This window comes from Chrysoperla carnea, chromosome X (assembly GCF_905475395.1).
Source record: "Chrysoperla carnea chromosome X, inChrCarn1.1, whole genome shotgun sequence".
NCBI classification, from domain to species: domain Eukaryota; kingdom Metazoa; phylum Arthropoda; class Insecta; order Neuroptera; family Chrysopidae; genus Chrysoperla; species Chrysoperla carnea.
The window spans coordinates 27,123,659-27,142,788 of NC_058342.1; the positions used below are offsets into that span (position 1 = coordinate 27,123,659).

Sequence of the window (19,130 nt, forward strand, 5' to 3'; positions counted from 1 at the left end):
ATATACTTAAATATTTTGATTTCGAGTCATAAAAGCACATTTTTCTTTTATAATATTAAAATTAAAAATCGTAATTTTTAAAATGTATATCACGTGACTAAAAACGCGGGCAAGCCTTGATGTGATGTCATGTCGATATGAACCATAGACCATCAGTTAGTTCAGTGTAGACAGCTGGGTATAATATATCCATAGATAATAAATATTTATACTCCATTATAATTATTGTCTATGAATATATCTGTCAAACTTATTTGTGTTATTTCGTGTAATGATACCGATATTTATAAATAAATTTTTGGTGGCTTTTTATTAGCAAAATCAACATTTTGAAGTACTTTTTCAAAAATAGTAGAATACCCTATTTCGTAAAATAAATGTTGAACGTCTATGGATCACTTTATAAACACTTTTGTAAGAATTTATTTTAGTTTTATTCAGATTAAATGAGTTTTCTTCGAATCTGTTCGATTTAAATAAATTTTCATAATGATTCTACTTATAACATAACAAAAGAAAAACTATTTTTATTGGCTAATAATTATTATAATGGAACACAAATCTTTTTTTGCAATTGTTTTTTCTACCTACATCGACGTTTAATTGTTTTAATACGTATAGGCAATTTGTATTACATCATTTGTTATTACTGTCATGCCATTTAGACGAAATGTGAGCTGTTATTCGCCCACGTAACAAGAGAATTATTTTGTCTACGTTTAGTAATGTTATAGCACACGAAAATGGAGTGGGGAATATGCCGATAGGCAATTTTTTGTGATTTTATCGTTATTTAATCCAATTTCAAACAATATTTTAAAAGTAGACGCTCTTCGAGTAAATTTCAGACGATATTGCAGAAAATGCTTCTCCAATAGTCAAGTGAACTAAATTTAGTTTTTCACTGGATTTTTGAAAAATCAAAACATCAAAAACAACAACAAGGAAAATTTTGATACAGAATATGAGAAAACTTTATTATACCATGTATATGAAATATACCAAGGTATACTAAGTTTAGTCCCAAGTTTGTAACGCTTAAAAATATTGATACTATGAACAAAATTTTGGTATAGGTGTTCATAAAATCACCTAATTAGTCCATTTCCGGTTATCTGTCTGTCTGTCGTCTGTCGTCTGTCCGTCTGTCATTATCTCTGGATATATTATACCCAGCTGTCTACACTGAACTAACTGATGGTCTATGGTTCATACCGATATGACATCACACCACGTAATATTAGTTTTAGGCCACGTAATATACAGTTTAAAAATTACTATTTTTAATTTTAATAGTATAAAAGAAAAATGTGCTTTTATGACTCGAAATCAAAATCTTTTAGTATATTTTTACATAAGTTTTAACTTTTTTCAAATTTCATAATTAATTTTTCACTATCGAAAGTACCCTATTTAAATAAAAAATATAACTCCTGTAATTTAATGCAGAAAAAAATTCTCTGTAGTCTGAAGTTTAATTTGTTAAAAATAGCAAAAAGTAACAAACAAAAAAGAAAGAGTAAAAAAACAATATTAAAATCTATCTTTGTGTGTGTGTGAATTTGTTTTTTTATAATTTTAATATTCGAATTCATTAAATATAAATTAATTGCTCACTTAAAAGTGGTTATAATTATTATAAAACTGTGAGTGGTTCCACTTTAATTAAAATCACCAGATTTGATTATTATTTGTTTTCTGGATAATTAGTTTTTCATCTCATCAATGTTTTTTTTTTTTTTTTTTAAATTATTATTTTATTTTCCATATTGTTTATGTGCAGGTCCGTAGGTTTTTCAGCCTTTTTTTGAATTGTTGCCAACTTTGTTGAAAAAAATTACTAATTGCAAAAAAATATATTCTTAATATGGTCGGAAGTAAATATTTTCTTGGTTCGAGAAAATTTTTAAGCAATAAAATACTTATTTTCTTGAATTAAGTATTGGAAATTATTACTGCGTTTACAATCCAGTAATTTTTTCAGTGAATAGTGACGAATTTAAGCAGTCGGCGAAGGAGCAGGTGCCAGCTAATACTTTAAACTCAGGAGAGGGGAGGGGTGGCTATGGATTTAATTCAGGGCTGGATTTATAGTATTGGAAGCCATGGACGTTGTTCCGTAACCTGAGATGTTCCCACGGTCTTGGAATTCATTCAAGTTGGGGCATACCAACATGATTCTTTGATATTGTAGCTTGTCTTTTGACGGCCGGGGTTTCACTTTTCTCCAATAATTGTGGGTATGTTCAATGTCTTTTTATCCGATTTTGATTTGATAATTATTTCCTTAAAGACTCAAGTTGTATTTTGTCACAAACAACTAATTAGTCCATTCCCGGTTGTCTGTCTGTCTGTCTGTCCCTCGGTCCGCCCGTCTGTCATGAGGATAACTCAAAAATTAAAAGAGATATCAAGCTGAATTTTTATAGCGTCTTCAGAGTGTAAAAAGTGAGGTTGAGTTCGTAAATGAGGATCATAGGTTAAGGTCTTGGATTCGTAGGACCCATCTTGTAAACCGTTAGAGATAGAAAAAAATTTAAGTGTAAAAATTCCTTAAAAAAAAATTTACAACTTTTGTTTGAAACATTTTTTCATCAACATCACTGCTTACCCACGAGTGCGCAAATTAGGTCAAAACTTTAGTGAGTTGAAAATTACAGGTAGCTTGAATTAGTGGTCCTGTTAAACATTCTCGAAAAACGATAAAAATTCTAGAAATTACTTTCGAAAATTTTTCATTTATAAAAAGTATGGAGATTTTGATAAGGAATCCTAAGGATTGAACTTGAACACAATTTAACTGTACAAAAATCGCTTTTGTACTGATAAAACAATATTTCATCGGAGTATCCTCTGAATAAAAACAGTAAAACAAATATATATAATCATAAATATACAAAAAACAAAAATGTATATCTATTTTAGCATAAAAAAAAGTAAATTTTGTGTTTCGTTTGTCCAACTTGCTCAAGTCGAATATCAGTATTTTAGTGCAGGGTCTTTAAACACACGCTTCAAATAACTTAAAATATAATGGCGATACAGTCGACCAACAATAGGGTATTCTACTATTTTTGAAAAAGTACTTCAAAATGATGATTTTTCTAATAAAAAGCCATCAAAAATTTATTTATAAATATCGGTATCATTACACGAAATAACACAAATAAGTTTGACAGATATATTCATAGACAACTAATTATATATATAAATACTTATTATCTATGGATATATTATACCCAGCTGTCTACACTGAACTAATTTATAGTTTATGGCTCATACCGATATGACATCACAGCAAGGCTTGCCCGCGTTTTAGATCACGTAATATACAGTTTAAAAATTACGATTTTTAATTTTAATATTATAAAAGAAAAATGTGCTTTTATGACTCGAAATCAGAATATTTAAGTATATTTTTACATAAATTTTAACTTTTTTCAAATTTCATAATTTATTTTTGACTAACGATAATACCCAACTGTGCAGGTAGCAAGAGCGTCGTGAGCCGATGGCAAAGAAGGGGTCAAGTTGATTTATGGAGAATGGTAAAAGTATGAATTTTAGGTAAATTCAAGTAAAAATATAGGAAAACGCAAAATTCATTTTTTATTTTAAAATTAGACCTATTTATCTGGAAACAGGTGTGGATCTAGAGTTAAATTTTGGTATTTCAGAGACAACCATTTTTTTCTCTACCTATCTCAGTACTATTAGAGAAACTGAGATAGGTAGAAGAGTCGTATATCCGTCTCATTTTTTCCTCTATGAGAAATGCGGACTTGGATAAAAAGACACACAATAAAGTTTGTGACATAAAGTTATAACAATGGAGACTTCGACTTAAAATAACTCGCCCATGTCTGTTGTAAGATCTTTTCGAACTATCGAGTTCCCGGGATGCGTATTTCTTCAGGTCTTGGTAGAGGTTCGACATACTTTTTGAGTAGATCCGATGAAGGGTGTCTTTTCAACCGCTAAAAAAGGGTGGACAAGAACGGAAAAGGCAAATGAGTCTGAAACCATCAAATATCGATTACACGAATCAAAAAATTTTGAAGTGATATAAATCTTTTGTCAACCCCTTCAGAGACACAGAACTTTTAAAATTCGTTCCTTTAAAATTCCTTACTATTAATCTTAATAATTTAATAGAATAAATTTTTAATTGGAAAACCTAGAGAAGTCAGAGAATTTTATTTTATTTTTTAATATGGCCACCATATGTCAATAGATATCAGTATAAATAGGATATTTAAACAATTAACTATAATAGTTGTTTTATCTTTTGACATAAAAGGATAAGGATTTGTGTACAGGACTTTGTTAGAATATACCCAACACTAAAATACATATAAGCAGAGAGAATATAGAAAGAATTTCGTTTGGGAGTAGAATGATCGTTTGGTGGTTGCCATAGATAGGCTATACAGTATTGGTTTGAGAGCTGGTAATCGAAATTTTATCTAGTTTTTTAAACTAATTTTTGAATAGTTTTCTAATTTTTAAAGCCAAGAAAACTGTTTTGATTGATCGGACATTACCGCAATGTAGATGTGGTGTTAACAATTAACCCGCGACACACATACAGTATTATCTTAAAAATAAATGTAATCTAGATAATTCTTAAAAGAAATAAACAATATCGTTTTATATTACGTAAACAAAAATAGAAAACATATACAAAAAATATATATGCAACAGAACATACGTGACAGTTCTAGAATTTGCTAGGCTGTTGATTGTAATTATATAAACAGGGCACAGTATGCAATACAGAGAGATTACAACAAATGAGATTACTATCGAAGAGATTACAAAAGAAGTTAGATTACAGTACACATTCTTCAAGTTAACTACAGAACGAGTGATGTGAAGAAGATGTCCATCACAACTATTAATTAAATTAATTTTGGTGCGACGGCGGGAATCAAACCCGCTACCCTAAAATTAAGAACTTCAAAACTTTTCTAATTTTTGGATCATTTTCATTATTTTGGTATCGAAATACCTTCAATAATTACATAAATTTGATTATTAGAGATGTTAAAAGCTATCTAAATTAAAATAATTAATTTACAGATTTAAACTTTTTAGTGTACTGTAAAATGGTCTCGAACAAAAATATGTCTAGCTCTATTCTAGGTCTATAAATAAATATCTTCGTTCCATATTATTTTCAAAACTATATTAAAACCATATGACCAAAAAACCACCAGCTCTCCAGCCATTTAGTCACTAGTACTATACTGTAGTATAGTATACTGCACCAACAAAGCTAGGATAGCAAACAGTGACTGAAGGTAGCAAACAATAAAGCTGATAGTATGAGTAGCTGTGGAGTTATAAGTATAGATAAATCCTGACAAATCTCGTTGATTAAGTTTAGTTTTATCTTCAAAGCTTTGTTTTATTGTTTCATCTGTGTAGTTTTTTTTTTCTGCTAAATTTATTATTTTTTGTTTTTTTGCATGCTCTTATTTCTCATTCTGATGTCAAAGAAAACTCCTTCTTTGCTTAGGTTACTACAATCATGCGGCTTTTTTTGTTTCTATGAATTCATAAATACATTTTTACAGAAAGGAATTTTTTTTTCTTTTTATAAAATAACCTGTGTCGAACCTAGTAAAGATAGTGAATGACTTCCAATCCCCCTTTCTAGCCATATTCTAACTTTAAATTAACAATGAGAATTCATGATAATGAAAGTTTAATTCTCATCATCTTTCACTCAATTTACAGGATGATTCTTTTATAGAGGTTTACGTCTTTAAGTTGGCAACACTTTTTTACTGTAATTGCTTTGTGTTTAGTTTGGTTTAACATGGTTTAACAATTTGTTTGCAATTTTTTGCTTTTTCCTTACAGGCGTTTAATTATTTTTGTTATATTCAAATTTTAAAAATATCATTCATACTGGAAAACCCAACTATTTATATTTCTCAATTTTTTATCTACGGAAACACTCATGTAATGATACTTCTTTTTTCAATTGCTGTACTGATAATTCTTTAGAAAAAAGAACTTTTTCTCAACTGTATGACCCTGTATTGTTTTCTCAACTGTATGACTTGTATTGTTTTGGCTATTATTCGTTTGACTTGAAGTTCCGGGCTCAACTTCTTTAAAGTTGTTAAGGATTTCTTCCAAAAGTTCTGGAAATCACTTGGACTATCAAATACTCTTCCAAAACATGTTGGTAAAAACCAACATAAGAATACACGAAACATACCGTCCAATTCAGGTGTATCCACACGATCAATCGTCAATTCCATTAATGATTCGCTTCGTTCACTGTTTTCTTCGTGTGTTGTTTTTTGTTTTTTAGTTGGTGGTTCATCTGCCATTTTTGCACTTTTAATTGTTACTGATTCACTGTATAGTCAACTATACTTGCTGCTGCTACTCTTTTCTATTTATATGATTTTTTCCAGCTATTTTTAATGAAAATTTTTATAATTTCCCTACCTATACCGTCACCGCCGCACCCGAGACGGGTTTGACTTGTTGTTGTGTTTTTCTTTTAACCTTGTACACGTGTTTTTCTTTTAACCTTGAAGAAACCGGTTGATCGGCCGGCTGCGGCCATGGCCATGATCAGAACCATAGTTTCTTCAAGGTTAAAAGAAAAACACGTGTACAAGGTTAAAAGAAAAACACAACAACAAGTCAAACCCGTCTCGGGTGCGGCGGTGACGGTATAGGTAGGGAAATTATAAAAATTTTCATTAAAAATAGCTGGAAAAAATCATATAAATAGAAAAGAGTAGCAGCAGCAAGTATAGTTGACTATACAGTGAATCAGTAACAATTAAAAGTGCAAAAATGGCAGATGAAAATTTTATTTTAGTATAAAATATAAATTTAGAAAATTTTAATGCAAAAGTAACTGCTGTACGTGTAAAAGTTACCCCTGTTGGATCACAATGTTGCTTTACTACGAATGCAACCAATGCTGCCTGGACAAATTCAACACAAACTTTGTTTGGAATACATTCTATTGGTTTAAATAGAACTGGGTTTGTTAAGGCAAATAAAGTTAAATCACGCAAAGCAGCAAGTCCTATGGAGATTGAATCCGTAGAAGTTGTGACACCTTCAGATTGGAATAGATTATTTGCAACCGAAAATGATTCTGTTCATTTACCATCAACTTTTGGTGTTATACGTTCGTTGCCATGGTATACCTCAGTTTTTCAACCTTCAACAGAATATTTCTCTAATGTTGGAACATTCGATTTGTCGAAGTATGTTACTATGTGGGAATTTTCTGGTCATGTTAAAAAACCTATTATTAATTATGAATATAAGACCGTTAATGGATATATTAAACATAAAAAAATGGTCCATAATTTGGTTCAAGCTTCAAAAAAAATTCATTTAAATATTCAACCAACTGCTGTTTGTGAAATAACTGGTACAGGTGATAATGTAGACATAGCTAAATCTAGTTCTGTTTATTTAAGATCACGTGAATATCAAAGTTACAACGAGACTTTCATTGATGATATGTTCCAAGGAATGATGAATGAAACTTCTTCGATGAATGTTTTACAACCTTCTGTTCATTTTGGTGTGTTGGCCTGTCAAGCAAATGCACCTGATGATGGTTTAAGTGTACCCCCCGAATTTGTAAATGTTTCTGCGATTTGGCAAATTGATTCCGAAATAGATATAGAATGGGACATTAATTGTGTAATGCAACGTGATCCTAATTTGGGAATGTATCAACAAAGTGTACATAATACTGGTAGTTATAAAGTGTCTAATTATTATAATTATCCTTCTGTTTTCGGAGCTTTAAACTACACGACGTAGTAGATGATGGTAATACTACGGAACAAAATGAACCATTACCTGAAGAGCATAGTACCTCAGTTCCTGTTATGGATACAAGCACAGGTGATGAATCTATGGTTACTGTTCAACCATCGACACCAGATCAGACAAGGACAACTGTAACTACTGATACAGATAGTGATGCTCTTTCTCCTATTACAGCACCCGAAAGTAGATCCCGTATTACGAATGTTGTAGTTTATTTTAAGGGTGATTCTAGCGATTTAAAATCGCAAAAAAATTTACGTTTTCAATATACAAACGTTAAATTTTATGGATGGACAAAGTTACATATAAATCAGCGTTCATACTTAACTCGTATATCTGAAGATGGTCGTTATGCTGTTAAATTTGGACTACATCGCCAGCTACCTAATGCCTATTATTTAAGTGAATATAATTTAACATTTTATACAAAAACATAATGTAATTTTAAAAATTTATTATAATAAAAAATACATATATATACAATAAATTGTTTTATTTTAAAAATCAAAATAGTTGTTTGTTATTCCAGCTTCTTCCAATAAATTATAAAATGCAATCGGCCATATTTGCTTTGTGTAAGTATGACTGAAATCTGGTATTTTCCATGTATATCGTACCATTCGATTAGAGAATTCTTCGTTGTTAGGAAAAGGATCGTTATTACACGTGACAATAATTGGTGTTTTTTGAATTTGTGTTTGGTGTTGATATTTTACATTGGCTCCACACGGGTCTCCTGAGAATAATAATTTTATATCTTCCAAATATTCTCTACTGAAATTTGGTTCGTCCCAAGTTAGTATTCGTCTGTCAGTACAGTCATCCAATGGGAATGATGTATTTTTATTCATATTGTGTATTTGACCTTTTATTAATAAAAACGATGTAATGATGTGTACAAAATATGATTTCATAGCATTACTGGGACCTTTAATTAAAATTGTATTTTTTTTGCCATTTATTTTATTTAAAGTTTTATATAAATTTGTTAAAAAATCAGTATATGCGTCGTAATTATTGTCACATTGGAACAATAACAATCTTTTAAGTTTTTCGGTCGAGTCGGTTTCGTCGTAATAATACATATATTTTCTTCCGTCGTAACAATTGAAATTCGGATTGCTTGTTTTATAGAATTCATTAAACCATTCTATTGTTTTATGCTGGAACTCTCTGTTAATTCTATTACAAGCAATCTGGAAGATTTTATGTTCTCGATTAATAGTTGACCATTTCGAATCTAAATATTCCACCGTTGCACATGTATTATTTATCGGACAAGTCGCTATGCTCAGCATAAATTTTACCAGTTCTTGAATTTTCGTTGTTCGTGGTGCACTTCTGGATCCTCCGTTATCTGTTTCGTCACTGTGCTCGTTAGTTCCAGAAACTTCTGAGAAATTTCTGTTGTTCCTGTTTCGTTCACGAAAAATTTCAGCTCTTGCCTCGCATGCATCCAGTACTGCGATTTGTCGATTTTCGGATTTGTAACCACATGTAGTGGAATTGCACGCAGGTGGATAAAATAATCTGTCCCTTCTCGTTTCGGTGCCGTATACGTATCTAAATGATCGTGGTCTCTTATGCAAATACTCGTAGAGAGCATGGAGTCGTTCGTCTGTAACGTTGTAGGTTGCGATATTGGCGTTGTCGTTAGGTTTCGCAACATCGAATCCAGCGAGAATCCCGCACCTACATTGTTTTTTGTTGAAAGAGCAGTCGTGGACCGTGTGGATGTGTTCCCATCCACTTGTGTCGTGGACTGAGACCCACAAAATTTGTCCCATGTATCGGCTGACTCTTTTTTCCAACTCCTTAAGAATGTCACTAATTTCTCGTTTATTTCGGCATCGAAGTATTCTGTGCAAAATAAATGGTCTTCTAGACATTTCTTCTCTAAATTTGCCCATCCATCTACAGTTTCCTTCGCTGGTAGGTCCGTCCATAAATTGTTCACCACTTGTATTGTTTTGGCTATTATTCGTTTGACTTGAAGTTCCGGGCTCAACTTCTTTAAAGTTGTTAAGGATTTCTTCCAAAAGTTCTGGAAATCACTTGGACTATCAAATACTCTTCCAAAACATGTTGGTAAAAACCAACATAAGAATACACGAAACATACCGTCCAATTCAGGTGTATCCACACGATCAATCGTCAATTCCATTAATGATTCGCTTCGTTCACTGTTTTCTTCGTGTGTTGTTTTTTGTTTGTTATATATCTAAATTTTTATTTTAGATGAAATTTTTATTTTACTTTTGCATTTTTTTTTAGAAAAAAAAATTTACAAAATTGTTCCTTATCAGAGATCGTATCCGCATTCAATAAATTTGAGAAATTTTACTGAATTAAAATACTAATTTATTTTTGCGTCGAACTTTAAAAGTTATTGTGTGAAAACAAAGGTAATTTTATTGAAATCGTTGTAGAAAGGGAGTATATAAAAAAAAGTGTGCGTTCTACAATGTTAATTTTATTTAAATCGTTGTAGAATGGAAGTATATAAAAAAAAAGTGTGCGTTCTACACTAACAACTTGCACTTGCACTTACCTTGACTAACAATTGTGACCATGTAGATAACAAGAAGACACATGTGATTACGATGTGTATCCCGTTGTGTTGGTAATATTCTGATGGTATTATCCGTTGCACGACGTCGCACAAGAATTGACCGCACTGACCATACTCCACCACTGTTGTAATTGGTCAACAACATTTTTGTAAAATATAACTAAAATAGTTTCAATAAATATCTCTCTTAATTATTTACAATGTTCTTATGTTCTTGTCTTTCACATTCACACACCACTTTCTGTCTTCTTTCTTTTTATTCAATTAAAGCACTCACTGTTTTTTTTTTTAGAAAATCTGTAAAGAAACAATTGCGATTAATATAACGGGTGTCCTTGGTTTAAGCAATCACCGCCAATATTTCATCAGAGGAATTTTCAAAAATAAGCAGGGTCACTTTGACGACCTCTTCGATTTGAGATCCGTTGATGCCAAAGCACTGTATCTATTCTTAAACAGCTCCAAATGGTTCATGGAGTAGTGTCCCGAGATGTACCAGCTCCCTTTTTCAATATCACAATGGACGCTATAGTCAAATAGTGTCTCACATCAGGACAGCTACTATAACTTAACCTAACATAATTAGACCCTGTTCACGATGCTCTGGTAATAGGAACCTAGTTTCTTAAACTTTGATGGTGAGTTTGTATTCTTGGCTTACTACTCCTGTCTTCACACAAAGCTGAAGCGGTTTACATGATAATAGGAATAATTAAGCCAGGATAATTCCAGTAGCATAAGAGTCAAAACATTCCGGAAAAAATTGGCATCCTTTCACAGAAAGAAAAGATACCAAAATTTATGTCAAATTATATTAGACGAATTGAAAAGCCTTGCCAAAATTTCTAAAAAAGTGCATTTTGACAAGGCTGGATTGCTAGAAGCTAAAAAGCTAACACAGTCTGAAGGTCCAAATTTAAATTTAATATCTCCATCAGATGTGACCTTTCGATTCCAAAAAGTTTCACAATCATTATTTTTTTTGGATTAGTGACTTTTCTGGTTAAATATTGGCGGTGGTAAATTAAAATGAACACCCAATATAAAAAGGATATTTAAATCCTTACACAAATTCAATGATACAATTTATTGAATAAATTTGTCTTTGTGTCCTGAAATAGGAATTTATTATTGCCTAATCTTTAATGATGATTGTTCAAAACTATGCTTACTTTTAAGGAAAATTCATCAAACCTCATGTTTCGACGAAGTTTTTTTATTGTCTGATCATTTACTGAATCAGTTCACGAAATAAGCCAATGAAAATCAAGTAATACACGGTAAGTAGCCCAAACTGGACACTTTTGATAAAAGAAGTTTAATAATTTACATTGCTTTCAATGTCGCATGATGATGAGCCCAATCAGCCAATAAGGTGGATCAGACAGTACACTACTAACCTTAATTTCTAAAAATAATAAATATTTGTCTTTTGATTCTGTCCGTCTTGGCGGATTAAAATTTTCATAATTTTTATCTTTTCAGTTGAAATATTTACAAAATTATTCGTTTGACTATTTTTTGTAATTTTAATGTCATATATGAGATTTACAGTCAAACATGGTTAAGAGAGAATTGAAGGGACAGGAAAGGTTCCTCAATTCTATTAATTACTTCTCACCTAGAGAGGTATATTAATAATATTCAAAATATTTAGTTATAAACATATATAATATATTGTGTGCAAGTGCTGCTTATAAATTTGATAATATAGATATCTTTCTTCAATCAATACTCTAACTACAGTCGTCTCTGTTTCTTCAAATGATGGATCTTCTATGAACTCATAATTAAATTAAAATTTTGTTTTTATATAATCGGCAAAGTTATATTTTTATGGTATTATAATAAACTACATGATTGTCTAAATATTTTAGATAGTTTTTTATCACACTCTCCAGATTTTTTGATATAGAAATATCCAATTGAAAAGAATAACCTATATGATTAATCATTTTTTTCAGCCAACTTTTAACGATAAAAAAATTAATAAAAAGCCCGATGACCTAGGAATTTTTTGTAATTTTTGGATACTTTGTTAATCAAAAAATGTATTTATAAGGTTTTATTGAAATCCCTAGTATTATTCAATTCTTGCATATCTTCTTAGATTGCTTAATTTAACTATAAGGGAAAGCCTTTTATCTAAATATCTTGATACCGGGACAGAAATCAAGTTCTTTTTTCTACCATGACATCGAAATATTACCTAACGATTTGCCTCTTCAGAGCTTTATAATTCCAATAAATTTTACCATTGAATTCAACAAACAAAATTATTTATAATCGCAATTATAATAAATATAAATGAAATAATTTAATTTTAATGAACAGTTTTTGAATAACCAATAGGGCCCAAAATAACATATTTATCCTATTGGGTCTTTCACACCAGCTCATATTAAATGAAAATTTATTTGCATATTGCATTTATGCAAACACATTGGAAAAGTTTTCCTATAGAATGCTAATAAAATTATTTGTGTCTATTACATATGGGAATTACCGTGGCAATGTTTATATTCCTCCCATATTTTGCCAACACATAACAGGATACAATATATATTTATTAGTATTTTAAAATTAGCAAATAATATTATTAATAGTCATCAACTTTTTGAATAATATATATGTATATATTTATTTATTTATTTTGAACTAGAGTGATACTCACCCGCTTCGCTGAGTTTAAAAGTAAAGATTGATAAAGATCGCTCTTGCTTATCCCCTTTCTATAACACTCGAAATAATGGTAAGGATTGTTTTACACCTGTAAAATATATGTATGGTTTTTTATTTTTTTTAAATGTATAATAGTCGTAATTATTCCTTGAGTATACCAGAAAAGATGGCCGTGAAATATTTTATATTGACTATTTTTACAGAAATCTGTAATTTATGGTAATGTCAAATTAAATTAATTTTAAAATTAATAATTTTTTTTTAATATATCTTTATAAATTATATCTCATGTGTTATCTCTGAAGTATGAGGTATATTGCTGTACAGTTTAATTAAAAACCATTCGCTAGTTTTCAATCCGTGAAAGCGTAACAAACAAACAAACATACAAACAAACAAACAAACATGCTTACTTTCGCATTTATAATATATAGAGATTTGAAACAAGCTCGTTTACTATTTTCTATTATATGAGTGTAATTCTAACTAAATACGAGTAGTTATCTCTATTCAGGATGGTTTTATTTAAAAAACAATATTTATAGTTTTTTTTTTTTTTTTATTGTCCTTAATCGGATGATTTATATTCAATTCATGGTTGCATAAACTTATACACTACAGTATGAGGCAGTTAATAATGTTGTTTTGGCAAAATTTGAATATACTTTGCGTTAGTTTCGATGGTCAGCACTTGCGTCAACCGTTTGATAATCTTTAAGCGCGTGATGAGAGATTTGAGAAAATAAAAGTTATTTATATTTTAAAACGAGCATGAGCAAAATGCTTATAACGCGAAGGCTGACTGGGTTGCAAATTATTTAATTTTCGATTCTTCAAAAATGACCTGATTGTATGCTGAAGTACTATCCAATCTTTCATTCCTTTATATTTTACACTTTTCGGGAAAATCGATGGAAAAATGACATTTTGACATTTGATGCTTATAAAACGTTAGTCATTTCAACACTTTTAGAAAAAAATTTCTATAAATTTTGTAGCATTGTGATCCCATTTCAATTTCTAAATATATCTGGATGTAAGAAATTTGCCCGGGGTTTTGCAATAAAATTATTTTCCATTGCAATTTAAAACAATTTTCATAATGATATTTTATTCAGTGTTGAAAATTTTCTAATAAAATAAGAAATAATATCTTAGAAGTATCGTATAGTATCGTATAGAACGGTGCGGCGAAGCGCCACATTGGTGCAAAAAGTTTGAACAATAAGTGTTAAGACACTTAAAGTTAGTTTATTTAATACTTACATTTTAGAAGTTCTTATTTTATAGAACCTGATAGTTTTAAAACAGTCCATACATTCAAAGAAACATTAATTTACAATTTAGTTGTTGTCGGGAAAATTTTTGCTGTTGTTAGCCCAATCATATAATTAGAACCTTTCGTTCAGCTCTAGTTTTTGATATCTACAAACAGGTGCCCAAGACTTCTCATTTTTATCCAAGAATATCCCAACATACAAAAAATAAGTATTTTTAACGAACTCTGTTATAGTTTGGTTAACAATTTCAAATAGGTGAAATATAAAAATAATAGTCATAAAAATACGTGCAATAGTTTGTTGGATTCGGAATGATGTCAAGAAAAATGTGCCAGAAGCATTTTTCAGAACATAAAACATTACAAAACAATTAAAATGAAAAAAAAAAGTTTTTTTATTTGATCTCAAAATTTTTCGAACTTGCGTTCATTCTCAAGAGGTACACAAAATTTGAAATTTAGACTCAAAATAGGTGTTCGTAGCACATCTTCTTTATCGTTACACGTTGTTTTTGAATTTAACCTAATTTCTAACTCTTCTAAAACGTTCATAAGCTTTTCTTTCTCGCATGTGTGTAAAATTTTGAATTTATCATCAAATTTATGGGCATTTAGAATGTAATGGTCTGAAAAAGCTGTTGCATCAATGTTTTTAAGTCGAATGGATGCACTATGTTCCTTTTTAAATGCGCGGCCCGATTGCGGCCCGATTGCCCCACATACGTTACGAGACATTGCCCCACATACGTATTCTACACAATTAATTTGGTAAATACCTGATTTTTCTTTTTCTAAAGTTTTTTGTTTATTATTTACTTATAATTTTGATAACTCATACTAACGTCAAAAAATTTTATAAAACCAAGGTATTTATTTTGTTATATTTATTATAAACAAATTTTGTATAAATTAAATTGAATCTCTTGAGAATGAACGCAAGTTCGAAAAATTTTCGAGATCAAATAAAAAAACTTGTAGTCATACAACAGTAATAAAATTATTTTTTATTATTTTAATTATTATACTATTTATATGAAATATACGAAGGTATACTAAGTTTACTCCCAAGTTTGTAACGCTTAAAAATATTGATACTAGGAACAAAATTTTGGTATGGTTGTTCATAAAATCACCTAATTAGTCCGTTTCCGGTTGTCTGTTCGTCTGTCATCACGATTTCACAAAAACGAAAAGAGATATCAAGCTGAAATTTTTATAGCGTGTTTAGGACGTAAAAGGTGTCGAGGTCGAGTTCGTAGATGAGCAACATAGATCTTTTAAACCGTTAGAGATAGAACTAAAGTTTAAATGTAAAATGTTCCTTATAAAAAATGAAACAACTTTTGTTTGAAACATTTTTTCGTAGACGTCACTGTTTACCCGTGAGAGTGCATATTATGCGCAAATTGTATTATTATATGAGTATATCCGTTATATGTGTGTGACAAATATGTATGTGTAATATGACAGAGTAATCAACACTATCTATACATGGTATTCCAACAATTTACTCAGTCAATTGTTTGTTTTCACTTGTTTACTATATAATTTGTATCTATTATATTGTCTTAACGTTCGATCAAGCTTAAATGAAAGTGTTTATGGACGAATTTAATGTAAGTTTCGTGCATTGCACTGGTAAATGGTTAAATGGTAGGGTATAACAAGCAAATACAATATCTCTATCTCTATATATATTATAAATGAGAAAGTAAGCATGTTTGTTTGTTAAGCTTTCACGCTTAAACTAGCGAATGGTTTTTAATTAAACTGTACAGCAATATACCTCATACTTCAGAGTAACACATGAGATATAATTTATATAGATATATTAATAAAAAATTATTAATTTAAAAATGAATTGAATTTGACATTACCATAAATTACAGATTTCTAAAAAAAGAGTCAATGAAAAATATTTCACGGCCGTCTTTTCTTATGTAATCAATGAATAATTACGACTATTATACATTTAAAAAAATAGAAAACCATACATATATTTGTGTAAAACAATCCTTATCATTATTTCGAGTGTTGTAGAAAGGGGATAAGCAAGAGCGATCTTTATCAATGTTTACTTTTAAACCCAGCGAAGCGTGTGAGTGTCACTCTAGTTCTGTATAAACTTTTGTAATATTATCTTAATATAAATGTAAACATTAATTCAAAATATTGCAAGTTCGTAGTAGGTAATAGTACCTAAACTTGGTAGTGGGTACCATAACTATTACTAGAATAGTAGAATAGTAACCGTACTAGCGTTCAAGATACCTTGTAAATATTTTAATGCACGGGGTTACACAATTACTAACTAGTTATCAACAAAAACAGATTTAAGCTTACTCAAAGATTACGGTTTACTTTACTTTAATATATTTATCTTGAATAATTATGTTAATACATCGAGAAATAATAATATTATTGTTAAAAACAAACGAAGACATGTGCTCAAATTTTTATTTTTAGGAGAAGATTATAGAACAGACAATAAAGATTTTGAAATCAAAAATTACGTGAATTAGATACAAAAGACATCGCACAAATTGTATGTAATCTGCGTTTTGGTTAGTCTTTTTAAAATTTTGGGAAATGATAGTTTAAGTCATTCTGAATAAAAGTTCCCATAGTCACAAGTCATGAAATTGACAGATTTTCAAGTTATCGTTACGTATATATGTAGCTGAAAATATTGATCTTAACAATTCATAACATTTAACACTACTTCTTCTTTGAATTTCGTAACATAGTCTTCAAATAAAACAAGATTTAAAAAACAACATCCTTACATTAAAAAACACACGTATGCATGTAGTTATACATATCTGTATATGTATTTGCCTAAACACACATAGGAATATATTATACAAATAAGTACATTTTCCAACTTGAATTTAGCTATAACATCAATCCTGTCATTTTCATGACTTGTGACCATGGGAAGTTTTTTTTTAAATGACTCAAACTATCGTTTCCCAAAATTTAAAAAATTTTAACCGAAATGCAGATTACATCTAATTTGTGCGAGGTTTTTTGGTTATATATAGTTATGTCAAATAATTATTTAAAATTATATGAAGGCACAAAATTATTAAATGCTCAAAGAATATGTGATTAAAATTTCAGCTAGATATTTATGCAAATTTTTAAGAAAAAATCGACATATTTTGAAAGTTTTTGATAATTTTCACTTGGAACGAATGAAAACAGACTTTTTTTAAATCTTTTTAATAGAAAGTAAACATATTAGCAATGACATAGACAAAAAAAGACTAAGTGTCTCCAATAAGAAAGTCCTTATTTCAAACTTTGATGATTAATTTTATTATGACTTCATAAATGTAGACAAAAAATAAGAATAAAATTTATCGATATCTGCAATGGTTTTCGAAATATTGAAAGCTGAATAATTAAAGAAAATTTACAATTTTCAATATTTTGGAAATTATATCAAGTATCGAAGAATTTTATTATCGTCAGCATAATTCACAATAAAAATTGAAAATATAAACAGTTTTTATTGGCTTACCTGAAATAACTTAATAACTAACGTAATTCTGCACATAATTGGACTTCCCATCATCAAAATTACCTAAGATATGCCAGTTTTTACGACAAGTACTTTTTTCATATCATTATCGTACATTTTAGCTTATATATTAACATACGAAAAAGTACTCATATTTAAAAGTGGAATATCTCAGACAATTTTGAAACTAGAAAGTCAAAACAACAAAAACTTTTGTATGAAACTTTTTCTTAGTTAAAGGGAATATTACAAAAAATTTAGAAAAGCTGATTTTTATGTTAATTTTCAAATTTTCCTGGCAGAGTATGCATCCATTCAACTAAATATAACCAAAGTTTCATTCTCTTCACTTAACTTTTGAACTAAAAAGGAATATTCGACATTTGTCTGTATTAAAATGTAATAATTAAATGGTGGAAGCGCACTTAAATTATGCGATATATATTCTTAATACATAAAATGTGTATTTATTTGCGCTCCCACCATATTTATTAACTTTTTTTTACATAAAAATGTTTCATAGTATTATAGAAATACCTATGAAGAATTAAAAGAATTCGAAGTAGAAAAAAGTTATAATCATATACATAAACCGGTTTCTATAAAATTGACGCTTTGTAAAAAAATTCGTTTTTCTCGAAACTACGTTTTTCAAACTGGTACGATGTTTTTTTCGTAGTCAAAGCTACTAATCTTTAAAAACCAAAATTTTTTTTGATTTGTTACAATAAAAACTAGACAAAAAATATCTAAAAAGTATGAAAACTACCCCTACTGTTTTTGTACAGGGGTAAATTCACCCCTATAAAAGATTGTGTTCTTGAAATTTTTGGAAAAACCATAAAAATAATAAAAATTCACTTTTTAATGGTTTATTGTCCAGTTTTGAGTCTCGCCAATCGAATTACGATCGAATATTTGAAGATATTTTATTATTTTAAAAGGAATTTATTTTGAAAATGCATCCTATTTTTCTCGTTTTAAAAATCTGAAATAATTCAAATTTAAATCTTCAAAATTTTTTAAACTGAAGCATTTATTTCGGGTTGTATTCAAATTCACTTTTCTATTTCTCTGGGTTATTCTGTACTTTTTTTTAAATCTATTTCAATGTCTAAAAGTATAACACCAAAGTTCTATTTTAAATTTTTTCAACCGATTTTTATAAATAAATGAGAAAGCTTTTAATTCGTTTTTTTTCAATATTTTTTCGGAACGATGTGAAATGTTTTTGATAAACTTTG

At 29.4% G+C, this 19,130-nt stretch overlaps 1 protein-coding gene across 1 annotated transcript in view; it reads right to left on the minus strand.

Annotated features, from left to right (window-relative positions):
- Positions 1-10,570, minus strand: part of LOC123302251 (lachesin-like) — a 582,311-nt gene extending 571,741 nt beyond the window's left edge. Inside the window, exon 1 of the mRNA XM_044885108.1 lies at positions 10,379-10,570. Coding sequence (XP_044741043.1) covers positions 10,379-10,544 — 166 coding nt within the window. The 5' untranslated portion in view covers positions 10,545-10,570. The remainder of the gene's footprint in view (positions 1-10,378) is intronic.
- Between the last annotated feature and the right edge of the window lie 8,560 nt (positions 10,571-19,130).